General features: G+C 57.6%; 1 protein-coding gene across 1 annotated transcript; it reads left to right on the top strand.

Moving 5' to 3' along the window:
• Window positions 1-581: 581 nt before the first annotated feature.
• On the top strand, window positions 582-11,052 carry SIK1 (salt inducible kinase 1). Its single transcript, XM_037043060.1, has 14 exons — window positions 582-748; window positions 1,392-1,559; window positions 2,020-2,136; window positions 5,097-5,160; window positions 5,336-5,497; window positions 5,667-5,791; window positions 5,881-6,004; window positions 6,657-6,877; window positions 7,182-7,331; window positions 7,764-7,886; window positions 8,011-8,224; window positions 8,781-9,059; window positions 9,747-9,978; window positions 10,448-11,052. Exons 2-14 carry the CDS (start codon window positions 1,404-1,406, stop codon window positions 10,833-10,835), a joined length of 2,355 nt encoding a protein of 784 aa, XP_036898955.1. The 5' UTR covers window positions 582-748; window positions 1,392-1,403; the 3' UTR covers window positions 10,836-11,052.
• The last annotated feature ends 4,497 nt before the right edge of the window (window positions 11,053-15,549 follow it).

Below are 15,549 nucleotides of genomic sequence, written 5' to 3'. Positions count from 1 at the left end.
GATGGAAACTGGGGGATACATGAGACCAGGGCCTTGATCACCAGGACTGTGGAGTAGGGGTCCAAAGAGAACCCAGAAGTGCTGCACTTCATGGTTTCGGAGCTGCCGTAGACCCAAACCTTTGGGGTGGGTGCAAAAAGAGGGGGCAGGCGAGAACGCAGTCATGCTCGGGAGAGCACGCGGCAAGGCTGCGCGCAGGGTACGCGGGTACGCAAGGGTTAAGCCGTTTGCAGAGCCCATGGAGCCGGTAGGGGGCGCACGCCGGCGGGAACGCGGGCGCGGGCGTACCTCCCCGGGCCTTCGGCTCCCGGCGCCCCTGACGTCACCGCCCCGCGGTCGCCAGGGCGACGGCCTCCTCAGCCCGCGCGTCAGAGCCGCCTGTCTCTTGGCAACGGCCCGATCTCCCGCTCTCCCTCCGCCTGGCGCTGAGCCGCGCGTCGTTCTGGCGTCAAAGCGACGTCAATGGGACTGTATCAATCCGGCACGGCGGCGGGGCGGAGCCGACGGAGGCGGGCCAGGGCCGGGGCCGGGGCGGGGCCGGGGGCGGGGCCTGGGCGGGGCGGTGGCGCGTGCGGCCGGGTGCGCGGCGCGGACTCAGAGCTGACATGCTGCGCGGCCCGGCAGGCTGTACTGGCGGTGGCTGTGGCGATCCGAGCAGCAGGCGCCAGAGCAGCACGAGCGGCCAAGTGGTCGGTGGGGATCGCGGGGCGAGCGGCGTCCCAGCTTCGGCGTCCGGGAGGCGGCGGAGGTAAGACAGCAGAGGTGGGACGGCGGCCGGGCTGGCGCCGTGGAACTGACTGGGTTCGGGTCTCCGGCGGCCCCGCGGGTGCGCGCCTGAAAGTCGGGCCGGGACGCCGCTTGCCCCGCGGCCGCCGCATCCCCTTTGTTGTGGGGCGGCGGAAGCAGATCCACGCACCCCTCGGGGTCAGGGGCTTGGGGGTTCGGAAAAGAACCGACCACGGACGGCGGGTACACGGCCCGCGGGGTGAGGGGTGCGGGAGGAGTCTGGCGCGGGGGGCGGCGGGGGCGAGTCCACATGCCCGGCGGACCTAAGGGTGTCCGGGGGACTGGAGTGGAACCGACCCCGGGGAGGGGGGTGTATGCCCCGCGGGACTGAAGCGCTACAGGGTTTGGGATAGAGCCGACCGCGGGCGGCCGAGGACGGGTGTAGGAACGGATGTAGGAACGGTCCGTGCTCCCTGCGGGGCTAAGGGCGTCCCGGGGCACAGGAGTGGAGCCCACTGCGGGCGGCGGGGGACGAGTGTGGGAGTGGGTCTGAGCTCCCCGCGGGGCTAAGAGAGTCCGGTGGGACTAGAGCGGAGCTGACCGCCGGCGGCGGGGCTGGCGGGTGTGTGATCCCGGTCGTCGCTGATCGCTCCCGGCGTCCGCAGGTGCCCGGAGCCATGGTGATCATGTCGGAGTTCAGCGAGGCCCCAGCGGGCGTGAGCCAGGGTCAGCAGAAGCCCCTCCGGGTGGGCTTTTACGACATCGAGCGGACCCTGGGCAAAGGCAATTTCGCCGTGGTGAAGCTGGCCAGGCATCGAGTCACCAAAACCCAGGTGCCTGGGGTGAACACTCCCTGGGGTGGACCCTGCCTGGGGGCAGCCAGCTTGTGGGATTCCTGCCTGTAGGGTCCGTCGTGTAAGGTCTACACGCTGACAGTTTTTAGTTTGGTAAAGAAAAAAATGTTTTGTATTGTGATTGCATAATTTGAACAAGTATTAAGGGACAGCAAAGAGGATAATGATCATATCACCCAGGAGCGCAGGGCTCTCGGTTCCGGAGCTAAAGCCCTGCAAAGCAAGCCTGCAAAGCGAGCCTGCAAAGACTTAGGACAGTTATTTAACTTTGGTTATTTTAAGTAATATTAGTAGTTATTTTGGTCTCCCCCCACCCCAACTTTTTGTGACCTTTTGGGGACATAAAGTACTTTAGAAATTAATCTGCAAAACATGAAATGTGTATATTAGGTTAAATGAGGTTGTTTAAAAATATCCTTTTTCTTTTAAAATTTTGTAGGTAGCAATAAAAATAATCGATAAAACACGCCTAGATTCAAGCAATTTGGAGAAAATATACCGTGAGGTTCAGATCATGAAGCTTCTGAATCATCCCCATATCATAAAGCTTTATCAGGTAAGGAAGGACTGAAGTCTGCCTTTTACTGTATCTTCTGGCAAGTGTTAGTTTTTATTTCTAGCAACCTAAGCCTTCAGTTTCTGGAGGTTGCCCCTCTCTGGTTTTTTTGTTGGAGTCAGGGAGTTGCTTGTGTAGGGTAAACAGACTGATTTCCTTAAGTGGCGAAGATGCATTTATGGTTATTTTCTTGCTTTTGGCTCATCATTGAGATTTGCTTCATGAAATTTTATTGAGTATTATCATTTGTTACAGTTTTAAATGTGGGGAGGAGGGAATTTGTTGCCTTTACTGCGAAGACGAACACCCGGATCTGTGTATTGCCACAAGTCAAGCATTTAGTGGAAAAGGACAAATTCTAGTGGAACTTCTGCCTTTGCAGATAATTATGAAACTTGCAAACCGGCTGCTCCCACCCGGTTTTGTAAACTCATCTGTGCAAAGGCGGCCGGGAGCGTTCATCTTCCTCGGGCGGTGCTCCCCTCCAAGACAGAGAGGTGAAAACACTTCCGCAGTGGGGAGAGCGAGGAGCTTGTCCTTTAATCCTTGTTAAGAACAGGCCTCACCCTGCCCATCTGTTGGTTTGTTTTGTGACTTTATTTTTGTTCTGTTGAAACGAATGAATTATATCTATGAAAAGTAAGTGCCGCTTTAATTGAGACAGCAAAGCAGTCTCTTATTTAGTGGTCACTTCTGTGAAGACGAAATCGAGCCTGGTGCAGGAGAACAAGTTCTTGGCACATGCTCACTATTCCGTCTGGTTGTGTTGGCCATGAAGTTCCTTTTGCTGACTTGCAGGCACCCCCGAGAGTCTGGAGTGAATATGGGTTGGTGTGAGTGTTTGTGCCCTGGCAGGGCTAGGTGTGCCCTGGGCAGGAGGTAGGACTGTAATCGAAAATCGCCCCACGGAAGGCTCCTTACTCAATTAACTGAAGGGAGAGGTAGTCACCGGGGCTCGTGTTTCCAGAATGACAGTTTACTCATCTTTGTTCAGAGCAGCACACACATCATGTTCGTGTTTTGTTTCTGTTGTCATCTGTAAGTTGCCGTCTGGATAAGAAGTTTCCTCCCTGGTCACTGATGTCATTGCCTGAGAAATGTGCCGGGCCTGTTTCTGCGGGGGTAGACTGACCCCTGCCTGTTTGTGACTGAGCTGGATGATGAGCCAGAGTGTGGCTTCCCTGTGCTCCTGTCCCCCCCCCCGGCCCCTATGTGGACCAGCTTAGCTAGCGCTACCTTGCCCCCGTGGCCCGGTTTGGAGGTCCTTTCTGGGGTGAATTTTCGTATTTCTCTGTGTTGCTGCTTTAACTGTGCGGCTCAGCAGCAAGTGTCCTTACCCTGGTGTTGACGCTGGTGTCTGGTTTTCACCCGGCTGGCTCAGGCCCAGGTCCTTGGTGAGACACTAAACTCTTTCCTTGAGGTTTTTTGTTTGTTTGTTTGTTTTTAAGTTTAAAACACACTTACTCTTCATTTTTTCTAAGTCACTATTTTTTTTCATTTAGAAAAGGGATGGACTTACATCCATGGAGGGCCAGGGCAGGCAAACTTCCAGCTGACCTGCATGGTGTTCATTCCTAGATTTCCAGCTCAAGGCAGTTGTCTTTAAAGTGTCCTTTTTTTACAGGAATAACCATAGTTTGAACCCCGAAGAAGTCTTTTTCTGTAAGAATATATTATCTCTCTNGTTTGGAGGTCCTTTCTGGGGTGAATTTTCGTATTTCTCTGTGTTGCTGCTTTAACTGTGCGGCGCAGCAGCAAGTGTCCTTACCCTGGTGTTGATGCTGGTGTCTGGTTTTCACCCGGCTGGCTCAGGCCCAGGTCCTTGGTGAGACGCTAAACTCTTTCCTTGAGGTTTTTTTGTTTGTTTGTTTGTTTTTAAGTTTAAAACACACTTACTCTTCATTTTTTCTAAGTCACTATTTTTTTCATTTAGAAAAGGGGTGGACTTACATCCATGGAGGGCCAGGGCAGGCAAACTTCCAGCTGACCTGCATGGTGTTCATTCCTAGATTTCCAGCTCAAGGCAGTTGTCTTTAAAGTGTCCTTTTTTTACAGGAATAACCATAGTTTGAACCCTGAAGAAGTCTTTTTCTGTAAGAATATATTATCTCTCTGTCTCCCTCTGACATAATTTTAAATATTCAGATATGAGTTGTTAGTTTTACTTTCAGTACCAAAGATTTGAATTTTACCGTTTTCTTAGGTTTTAAATTCTTTAAAACACTTTTTTCAGAGTGAACTAAAATTCTCAATCAATAAGGGAAACTTTGAGGCAGGGGTCCCCAAACCTTGGGCCATCCCATGCCCCCCCCAATCCATCCACAGTGGGCAAGCCAGCGGCACCAGAAAGGTTGGGGACCCCTGCTTTCAGGTGCATTTGGCACTGGCTGTTGCTGTGGACACACGCTGAGTGGTTTGCTGTACCCAGAGCTGATGGGACCGTGGTAGCTCACCTGGCAAAGCCGGCTTCTTGTGGCCTAATTAATCATGTTACCAACACACGTGGGGATGGGGTATTTGCTATCTATTATTCAGCTGTGCTGGCCGTTGGCTTGAATAGTCTGTTGCCTGCTGGGCTTCTAGAAGGAAGCCCTAGCAGGACTCTCAATGTCACTTTCACTCTTGTAGCCTCCAGAGCCCCCAGGTGGGTGAGGCAAAGTGAGTTAACAGTACAGTGTAGGAGAACTCCTGTACCCTAGACCTTCACCGGGAGCGAAGATGTATTGGGGTGGGCAGGCTCATGAGGAATTCACCTCGAATTTTTTAAAAACTCTCTTTTTAATAGGAATCCCCTGATTTGTTTCTCTACTGCAAAAGTTTTTCCTTCCTTCCTAAAAATAATGAGTGTGCTCATCCAGAGGAGTTAACAGTTCCCTGGGGTTCAGGTAGATTATTTACACCACCGGTATGTTCCCTGTTTGTGTGGTTAAACGTTTGGTGGTTTTTTTGTTTTTTTTTAGGTTATGGAAACAAAGGATATGCTTTACATTGTCACTGAATTCGCAAAAAATGGAGAAATGTTTGGTAAGCCATCCTCATTTTTAATACCTGCCCAGAGCCAGTGGTGTTCACGTGTCAGAACTGCTCCTCCACCTCAGGTCTGCGCACCTTAAAACTGTGCAGCATCCCTCCGTCGCGGCTGGGACGACAGCTGCACTTGTGGACTTGGGGGCTATAATTTGCTTTTTTCGCTCCTCAGATTACTTGACTTCCAATGGGCACCTGAGCGAGACTGAAGCCCGGAAGAAGTTCTGGCAGATTCTGTCGGCTGTGGAGTACTGCCACAGCCGTCACATCGTGCACCGGGACCTCAAGACCGAGAATCTGCTGCTGGATGGAAACATGGACATCAAGCTGGCAGGTGAGCAGGAGGGCCACCCCACGCCCAGGAAGCACGGTCCTGCGGGAGGGGCCGTGTACCGGCGAGGGTCTCCGTGCTTTTGGCTTGCACGCCTTCGAAACTGAGGCCCTACTGTCTCTGGCCCTGCTGTCTCCGCCATCACTTCATCATCTGTTTCTTTGTCTCTCAGACTTCGGATTTGGGAATTTCTACAAGTCGGGAGAGCCTCTGTCCACGTGGTGTGGTAGCCCGCCATACGCAGCCCCGGAAGTCTTTGAGGGGAAGGAGTACGAAGGTCCCCAGCTGGACATCTGGGTAGGAGCCCTGTGCACAGCCCCTGTCAGGTGGCTGGCTAAGCGTCCTCTGGTGCACGGGTGCTGACTGTACTGTCTGGTTGTTTGCAGAGCCTTGGTGTCGTGCTGTACGTCCTCGTCTGCGGCTCTCTGCCCTTCGACGGGCCCAACCTGCCAGCCCTGCGGCAGCGGGTGCTCGAGGGCCGGTTCCGCATCCCCTTCTTCATGTCTCGAGGTAGGTGTGCGCCAGAGGTAGGTGTGCGCCGGGCCCTGTCCTCCGCGGGCAGGCCGGAGGGCGGGGGCCAGGTGGCAGCCCGCTGCTGGGTGCGTTGGAGGCGGCGGAGGGATAGATTTCCTGAAAGGCCTGCTTGACTGTCTTCTGGGTCTGTGAGTCAGGCCCGCGTCACCACAGGGTGTTTACCTGTGGGAGGAACCCCACCCACGGGTGTGCTTTCAGTGCCCTACTTAGGGAATGGGCAGGTGCTTGCCTCTGGGGGTGTCCCCTGGAGGGCCGGCTGAGGCCTGGTGTCAGGGCCCCCACCCAGTGCCCCCTGTGTCTCTCCTGCTCCACACTCGTGGTTTTCCTTTCCATCCCATAAAGATGTGACCTGCTGCCCACTGACAGGTGGTCACAGCAGAATGGGGAGTCTCAGTGACCTCTGTAGGGACATCAGGAAGACTGTGTCCCCCTCAGAGTCCCATCCATCAGTGGGGGCTCTGTTTGAGCCCATGACACAGGCCAACACTCCTGGCCTTGCTGGTTTTTAGTGGGGTCATGTGTCCGTTTGCCCGGGTGAAGGGAGCCTCTTCCCTTCAGCAGTGGGAGGCAGGGCCGTGCACACAGTGGCCTGCATACGTGTGCTCAGTACACCGCCCTTGCCCCGCAGACTGTGAGACGTTGATCCGCCGCATGCTGGTGGTGGACCCCGCCAAGCGCATCAGCATCGCCCAGATCCGGCAACACAGGTGGATGCAGGCCGACCCCACCCTGTCCCGTGTGTGCCCCGCCAGCGCCGGGCTCAGCTACAACTCCAACCTGGGCGACTATGACGAGCAGGTGCTGGGTATCATGCAGACCCTCGGGGTGGACCGGCAGAGGACCGTGGAGGTGAGTGCCACCACATCCCGCCCCCCGAGGGGCTTTGACAGGAGCGGCACTTGTTCTGGGTGGTGGGGGGGCCCCTGTGTCAGGAAAGGAATCACTTAGCAGTTGAGTTAAAATGGGAGCATGGGCTAATTTAAGGGCCAGCTTGTCCACTCTTCTGAAGGATATTCTGGGCCACCCAAGAATAACCCTGAGAACAGCCTTGTCAGGGAGCGACTTGAGACATCCCTGGGTGCTGCCCGCACGTTGGGAGCCCTGTCCTCTGGCCTGGCCCTGACCTGCTTCTCCTCCCCCCTGCCTCTCCCAGTCACTGCAGAACAGCAGCTATAACCACTTCGCAGCCATTTATTACCTCCTCCTGGAGCGGCTGAAGGAATACCGCAACAGCCCGCCGTCGGCCCGGCCCTGCCCAGCCCGGCAGCCGAGGCCCAGGAGTTCTGATCATAGCAGTTTGGAGGTGAGCAGGGATCTAGAGCCACACCCTTCTGTCCCCTGGGTCAGAGAAATCCCTTGCTCACATGCGCCTAGGAGTGAGACACAGCCCGAGCTCCTGCTCCCTCTTTGTGTCCCCCTACTTATTAAGCCCTGGCTCAGAGAGAGGGGTTTCCCCTGTGAGCCCTGGACCACAGAATGCAAGGAGAATTGGGGGTGCTGGTCACTCTGTTGAGGGTCAGGTCCCACCTGTGGTCACTTGTTCCTCACTGACCCTGGTGCTGGCCTCTCGGTGCTTCCTCCTGGTCACTTCCACACAGGGTGGCCACAGAGGGCGGGTACACTCGCTCTGAGCCTGGGCAGCCAGTGGCGGGCGTCTGTTGCCAGTGTGGTCTTTCTTGCAAGGCTCATGGAGCTACTTTTCTGATGGCATCTGCCCTTCAATGCTGGCTCACAGGTGCCTCAGGAAGGCCTCCCCAGTGATGCATTCCAGTCCTCTCTGCTGTGCTCGCAGCCCCAGACCTTGGGGCAGTCCGTCCTGCAGGCCGAAATGGACTGTGACCTGCACAGCTCGCTCCAGGTGTGTGGGTGTCTGCGCTGGGCAGTACTGGGGAGGGACTTGTCTCATCCCTGGTGGTGGTGACGGCCCCCACACCAGGTCACACTGAACCGCAAGGTCACTGGTCTGTGTCCGTCCCACACAGCCCTTGCTCTTCCCTGCGGACGCCAACTGCAATGGCGTGTTCCGGCAGCGCTCAATCTCTCCTGGCAGCCCATTGGGCACGGCCATCAGTAAGGAGGTCCGGCAGGGCCAGGGCTTGAAGGAGGAGCCAGAGGCGCAAAGGCCCCTGCCTGGCAACACAGGCCGCAGACACACGCTGGCCGAAGTCTCTACCCTCTCCCCGTGCGCGCCTCCGTGTAAGTGTCCATGTGGATGGGAGCCCAACCTGGGGGGCGGGCAGGTGGGTTTGCAGCTGGGACTATGAGGGGCTGATACAAAACACCCCTTTTCTGCTGGGCTGCCTCTGGTTACAGTTCTTAGATCTGCCCCTGATTTAACCGTAGAGACCACAAAGGTCACACACACTCCATGTGGTTGCTCATTGGTGGGGACAACGTGGGATTTAGCTTCCCCCAGGTGCTGGGATGGCAGGTCCTTGCCCCTGACCTTTAGTGTCCTTGGTCAGCCCCACCAATCAGCTGCAGCTGGGACCCCTGTGCTGGAGGGCTGTCAAGGTGGCCTCTGGCTGTCTTGGACGCCCACTTCCCAAGGTTGAGGAGAACGGTGGTGAGGCCAGGCCAGCTGGCTGCCCCTATCAGTGGGCCGAGAGGGCTGGCCGAGGCCTGGGAGTGGCTGCAGTGGCCTGGGGAAGGTGGCAGGGCCAGTTCTTCTTCGACAACTGCCAGCTCCTGGGGGTTGCATTGGCCTTGGGCAGCACAAGGGCCCCTCAAGAGCACTGCGCCCCTCTTGCAGGCATCGTCATCTCTGCCTCCGTGGTGAGCCCTTCAGAAGGCACGAGCTCCGACAGCTGTCTGACCTTCTCAGTGGGGGACAGCCCGGCGGGGCTCAGTGGGTGCTTGGCTGCCCAGGGGCTGGGGGGCACCTGCTCGCCACTCAAACCGGCCTCACCGCTGCTGGGGACCCAGTCTGCCACCCCGGTGCTGCAGGCCCAGGGAGCCCTGGGAGGCATTGCCCTGCTCCCGGTCAGCTTCCAGGAAGGCCGAAGGGCTTCGGACACCTCGCTCACTCAAGGTGACTCCCCCTTTTGCTCTCCTTTCCGCCTCCCCTGGGAGACACTGTGTGTGGCCCCGGCAGGAGTTGCTTTGTCCGGGGCGGCAGAGGCTCCCTCATTCTCTAGCCAGGCCTGAGTGGAGCAGCAGCCCCCCTCGGCGGATTGAAGGTGCCACCAGGATTCTGGGTGTCCTGGTGTCCTGGGACAGAGTCACCTGGCTTCTAGTGGCTGGTCTTAAAAATTCAAGAGACACATGGATGCCAGGCAGCAGCTCCTGACCTGGAGGAGAGATAGGGCTGGGGGTGGGCCCTCCATGCCTGGCTGCCTGGGCTCCCTCTGTGCCACCCAGGGCTCAGGAGCCCTGAACCACCTCCTGAGTCCCGTGGCACTGCTCGTGCCCTTCCATGAAGGACCCAAATGCATGCCTTTTCGGTGTTGGACCTGCTGCCCCAAACCACCCCCAAAAGGTGGTTCCTAGCACTGCATGGGGCTGAGGTGTGGAGGGGGCAGGGCATGGAAAGCAATTAGATGACCAGAGAGCGCCCTCAGCACTGTAGGGGAGCACACAGGTCCTTTCATCCCTCACTTCCATGTTGCCCATTTCTCCTCCCTCCTTTCTACCATCTGGAAACACCAGCCAGCCTTGGGCTGCTGTCCTGGGCTGGGGAGTAGAGGCCCATAAACCATCTTCATTGGCTTCTCCCCAGGCCTGAAAGCCTTCCGGCAGCAGCTGAGGAAGAATGCAAGGACCAAAGGGTTCCTGGGCCTGAACAAGATCAAGGGGTTGGCCCGCCAGGTGTGCCAGCCCTCCTCTAGCCGGGCCTCGCGGGGCGGCCTGAGCACCTTCCCACTGCCCACACAGAGCCCGGGCCTGCACAGCAGCGGGGCCAGCAGCCGGGAGGGCAGGAGCCTGCTGGAAGAAGTGCTGCACCAGCAAAGGTAGGCCCGCCCCATGCCAGCCTCCCGTGACCCAGGTAGCACTCACATTCATCGGCCTTTCCTGAGCTGCCCTTGTCCGTGGAATCAATGAGTGTGCCTCCCTACTCCTAAGTCGGGGGTGGGGGACCTGGGGGCCTGGTTCCCACACATGGTGGCAGAGGTGGGGAGCAGTCAGGTTTTGTCACTTCAAAGCCTGGAAGTGGGGGATGGAGGAGGGCAGGGAATTAAAATGTCATGTCTGGTTGGCATCTCTGAGCTGCTGTAAAGCGCGATGGAGAATGGAAATGTCAGGAATTGCTCAGGGGATTAGTCACCACGGCATCGCATGTTCTGGGCGGCTCCAGTCGGCACTTCTGTGGCCGCGGAAACCCGCTGGTGCCTGAGCCTGGCCAGGCAGAACTTGTCAGGAGTGGCAGCACTTGGAGCTGGTGGTGACCTGTCCCCCTCCCTGTTTCCTCCTGGCCCCCAGGTTGCTGCAGTTACAGCACCACCCAGCAGCTCTGCCCAGCTGCCCGCAGGCTCCCCATCTGCCTCCGCCCCCCCTGGTCCTGGCCCCCTGCGACAGCACCCTCCTTATGTCAGGACTCCAGAAGGGGCTGGGGCTGGGGCCCACCAGCCCGCTGCTGCCGCCCCACCTCCTCCAGGCTGGGGTCTCCCCGGTGGCTTCCGCAGCCCAGCTCCTGGACACCCACCTGCACATCAGCACCACCACAGTGCCCCTGCCTGCCACCACACCCCTGCAGCCACACTTTGCCATGCTGCCCCCGGGTTTCGACCCCATGGCGCTGCCGCAAGGGGACTGTGAGATGGAGGACCTGACCTCGGGCCGGCTGGGCACGTTCGTCCTGGTGCAGTGAGGGCGCCTCCCACCACCCTCCTCCCGCACGGGCTGCCGACTCCTCGAAGCAATAATCTCAGAGTATGTGAAGGCGGTTCTGGACTCAAAGCCAATAACTTCCTAGAAGCGAAACAAGCAATACGTTTGGTGTTTTGGCTTTTTAGTTTATTTTTTGTTTTGTTTTCTCCTTGCACTGAGCAACTGCTGCCATGAGTAGGGACTGGAAAGCTTCTGAAGAAAAATAATAGAGGGTGTGTCGTGGGGGCGGGTGGACATGAGGGGAGGAGGGAAGCGAGGTGGGACAGAGGACAGGGCCGGCTCTTCTTGCCAGAGGTTGGAGAGGCTTGACAGAGGCCAGCCTAGTGGTTGGAGGGGCCACAGGCTCTCTCGTCCATGGGTGCTTTGGGGCACGGAGGGCATTGCCTCGGACGAAGCCATGGTTCGAGCCGTGTGCCACGGGAGCGAGTGTGCGCGCGGGCTGTGTTCAGTGGCATCGTTTTTTTTAAATTAACAGTTCTCCACTTCCTGACACATTTATGCTTCAGACAAAAGCTGTGAACTTTGTGCTTTACACATCAGTTTTCAAAAAGCTCTAAGGGCCAGCCCAGGAGAAGATAATCTGCAGAATCTCGGAATTCTCTCCCCCGAAGTCAGTAAATAGAGGATCACTTTTTCTTTTTTTAGTTGAGGAGTTTTGTAAACTGCTCAAGGGTCAGTTCCGGGAGTCTTCCTCCGAGCTACGAGGAAGCGCCTCGAAGGGGCGGCCGGGCGGCTGCGGGGCAGGCTCTGTCCCGGCACTTGGCACCGGGCCCGGGTGCCTGCCAGGGAAGTTACCTCCTGCCGCACATCTTTCCGCTGCTAATTAAGTTTTATGCATTTCATTATCAGGGTCCAAAAAACGAACAACTGACAGGGTTTGGGGGGCAGGATGTGCAATACGGTGAGGCGGGATGGGATGCACGGTTGGCGCCCCCCCTGCACTCACGGGTCACTGTCAGTGGAAGGCCCACCTCCCCCAAGCCCTTGCCTGCTGGGCTTTTGTTCAAGAAAATGGAGTGAGAAGTCAGGTCAGTGTCACTCAGCTTTGTCCCTTTGTAAGCAGATGCTGTACATTTGTGTAAATAAGACAGACACTACTTATTTTTTATATTTTTACTACTCCGTTGTGTTCCTGGTTTGAGTTTTCCTCTGGCAACGTTACAAAGTGCTGCACCAGGTCCGTGTGGAGGAGGGAGACGCAGCTGCCCTACCTGGCAGGCAGGCTCAGGTGGCGGCTTGGTGCCCCAGAGGCCTCTGGAGTGGGGGGTTGCTGCTGCGTGCTCCCTCTGCCCGGTCCGCCCCGGTCCTTCGCCCCCAGGTGCCTTCAGCTCCCTTGCTCTTACACCCTCAGTATTAATCAGGCGGCGACGGCAGGGGAGGTGGGCATCTGTAAAAGCCAAAGATCCCTGGCGTCCCCGGAGAGTGGGGCGGCGGTGGCCCAGCCGGTCACAGCCCCTGCCGGCCCTGCATCTGCGCTTGCCCAGCTCTGCTGCTGTCCCTCCTGCCACTGCTCCTGCTGCTCTGGCTGCCTCTGAGGGAGGCCTGTCCTTGCCCTTGGCTGCTGAGGAATCTCCAAAGCCTCCTGCTGACGTGTCAGGAAGGTTGGGGACTGAGAGGACCTGGCGTCGTGGCACCGCTGCGGCCCTTGCCTCCTCACAGAGGTGACACCAGGACCCCAGCACAGAACCCGTTCCCCTTTCGAAGTTCATTTCTGTCGTCACGCCAGAGATCAAAGGCCTCCGAACCACGACAAGCACTTTACTTTCATGTGGTTGTTTTCTCTCTCGTCGCTGTAAGTCAGGCTGTGTGTCTTGTTTTTAAGTGTGTGGTGTGTGTTCCATGTGTGTTCCGGGTTTCTCAGCAGCGCCGTTCTTGAGTGAATGCCGTGGCCTGGTGGAAGGCACTACGTGATCTGATTAAAATGTATATGGTTTTGTTTGTTTTTTTTTACCGTAACTGAATTATTTTGTTTCTTATGTTAACAATGAGAAATGTATGCCAAATGATTAGTGGATGTATGTTTTTTAATTTAATATTTAAATAAAATATTTGGGGGAAAAACCCTGACTTTTTCACTGAGGTCTCAGTGGCAGCGCCTCCCTTCCTTCCTAGCCACTTCGCAGAGACGCCCAGTCCTCCGGGCTCACAGACACTTCAGATCTGAAAGGAGAGGCCTGCTGCCAACTCCTGCATTCCACCTGGCCACAAAGAGCCAGCCGCAGCCAGGCTGCAGACCCCATCGCCCCCCGCCCCGGCAGTGCAGGTGGGCGCACAGGGCACAGGGCGCGGGCAGGGGTGGTCTGAGGCTGCCATCTGAGAGTGTGCGCCCAGCCTAGCTGGTTCTCAGGCCCCTCCCAGGGCACCATTCACCCTTTGCTCTTTTCCTCATAATGTTCTCTGAATCTACTTACAAGCCAGGGACTTGGAAGACTCTGATGACCAAACTCTCCTGGTCCCTTCACACCGGCCTTGCCCGCTCCCAGCAGTGCGGCAGGCGTGGCTGCCCAGACAGCAGCTGGCCCTGTTCATGCTGCAACCATCTTGTAGCCACAGTTTTCCACGTCTCGCCTGTTAGGACGGTCGTTATCAGAAACACGCACAGTACATGTTGGCAAGGGTGCAGAGACTGGGGCCCGGTGCCCAGCTCGTTACAGGCAGGGCGGGCTGCTCCTGAGCAAGCCCGGCAGAGTTGCCACGTGGTCCCGCAGCCCCACGCTGGGCATAAGCAGGAAGGACCTGGAAGCAGGGATGCGAGTAGACACAACAGTTCACAGTAGCACAGCAGCCAAGGGGCGGGAACAGCCCCAGCGTCCGCCCAAGCAAATGAGACCCATCTGCACAAGGGGTGTGACTCAGCCTCAAAGGGAGGTCCTGACACCTGCCCTGTGGGTGAGCCTGGACAGCGTCGCACAGGAAGCGCAGCAGGCGCGGAGGGACGGACGGGGCAGGGCTCCATGTGTGTGCGGCCCCTAGAGGAGGCAGACCCAGGAAGACAGCTGGCGCACAGAGTTCCTGTTTGGGGGGCCGCCCGAGTTCTGGGGGTGCACAGTGGTGATGGTGGCCCAACAACGTGATGTATCTGATGCCGCAGAGCTGTGCACTTAGAAATGGTTGAGGTGGTGAGTTTCTTGTTATGTGTGTTTTACCTCAACACGGAGGCAGGTTTCTCGGGGTAGACGAGATGCCCAGGGAAGGACAGTAGCTTCCTCGCAGAGAGCTGGGCTCTGGGGCAAGGCATGAGTGAGCCGGGAGGACAGGTGGCTGTAGCGCCAGATCCGAGGGGAATCCGTGGGAGCTCGGAGTGCGTTTCCAGGGCCTGCGTGTGTGGAACGACAGTACCTCGCATCAGACCGCACAGCCCCAGGAGAGCTCCTGGGCCCCGCAGACGCCCGTGCTGAGCTCCTGGGGGGCCCACAGGGTGCGCTCAGCCTCTGGGTCACCGGGGCCTGGAGGGCGGGCCCAGCCTTTGTTCACTGCGGGGAGACTAAGGGTGCTCTCGGTTCAGTGTTGGCGAGGTGGAGCCTCGTCAGCTGGGGAGAACCAATGTGGGCCTTGGGGCCCCTCTGGTGGGCGGTCCTCCCCTGGGGGCGCCCATCTGGTCGCACCACGCCCCAACAGCCCTGCATTCCCCCCCCCACACACGTGTGTGGCTCCCCACAAATAGCCGGTGGCTAAGGGACTGCTGTGCTCACCCGCTCAGTTGGTTCTTCTGGGACTGCAATATATTGTGCAGTCATTCATTCATTCAGTCAACAATCATTCTTATCGTTGTTGTTAATGTCGTGTAGATTTGTCAGGCTGGAAATGTAACCCTACTCAGGGAGCCTCAGGGGGACCTTGTGGGATGTAGGGCACAGTCCCAGGCTCTAGTAAGCCTGCTCACCAGCCAGTTCACATCCTGCAGATGAAGAGGTGGCCAGGATGGCATGGGATTCGGCGCAGCGGTGGGACTCGGTGGGGCTGGCCGTGAGTTGAGGGACCCCCTCTCTGGGCCCCACCACCTGTGTCTCCCTGTGCTACCATCTCTGTGAGGTGGATGACCGCACCTGCTGGGCGTTTCACAAGATGTTGACATTGTGGATGTGTCTGTTCCTTAAGGGGGTATGGCAGGGCTGAGCATGCTCGGCACCTCCCTCGGCACGTGACTGTACATGACAGGCACTTGGGGCTTCTGCGGTTTTCTCTTCCTTTGCCCTCTGGGGAGGGTCTAGGTGTAGCCTGGAGCGGTGACGGCTGCAGACCAAGTGGCTGCTACAGCCCTTGCTAATACAAGGCGGAGTGACCCCAGTGGACCCCTCACAGAGAAAGGAGCATGTGGCCTAAGGAGGTGTCCTTGATGTGAGACACAGCTGGGTTTGATCCCCTCTGCAGCTTCCTGGTCCTGCAACAGCAGACAATGACCCCACTGTCACCATTTTTGAGGTGGCACCCGTGACAATGCAGTCTACTTCTTGGGGTTGTGAGAACAGACTCCCACGGGAGCCACTTAGGGCTCCTGGCACACAATAAGCGAGCCGTGAACACGGCAGTGACCCTGGTGCCATCGCAGCCAGCCAGCAGGGCAGATGCCCACGGGGGAGGAAGCGTCAGGAGACCAAGTCGCACATCTCGTCTCCATGCTGCTGTCCCAAGTGCTGCCCCTTCCCACAGCAGGTGGGAGACCCTCCCCCAAAACTGCCCCTGAGGCCATCCAT

This window comes from Sturnira hondurensis, unplaced genomic scaffold, assembly GCF_014824575.4.
Source record: "Sturnira hondurensis isolate 20B ecotype Veracruz unplaced genomic scaffold, ASM1482457v3 Scaffold0003874, whole genome shotgun sequence".
Classification (NCBI taxonomy): domain Eukaryota; kingdom Metazoa; phylum Chordata; class Mammalia; order Chiroptera; family Phyllostomidae; genus Sturnira; species Sturnira hondurensis.
The sequence above is the reverse complement of the archived record's forward strand: the minus strand, read 5'-3'. Positions and strand labels throughout refer to the sequence as shown.

What these genes read in the sequence shown, in the direction of transcription:
- SIK1 (XM_037043060.1), top strand. Translation starts at nt 1,404, where the DNA reads ATGGTGATCATGTCGGAGTTCAGCGAGGCCCCAGCGGGCGTGAGCCAG. An exon ending in CCCCTTCTTCATGTCTCGAG is followed by an intron (nt 6,005 to 6,656) that starts GTAGGTGTGCGC and finishes CTTGCCCCGCAG; the next exon opens with ACTGTGAGACGTTGATCCGC. An exon ending in ACCGGCAGAGGACCGTGGAG is followed by an intron (nt 6,878 to 7,181) that starts GTGAGTGCCACC and finishes TGCCTCTCCCAG; the next exon opens with TCACTGCAGAACAGCAGCTA.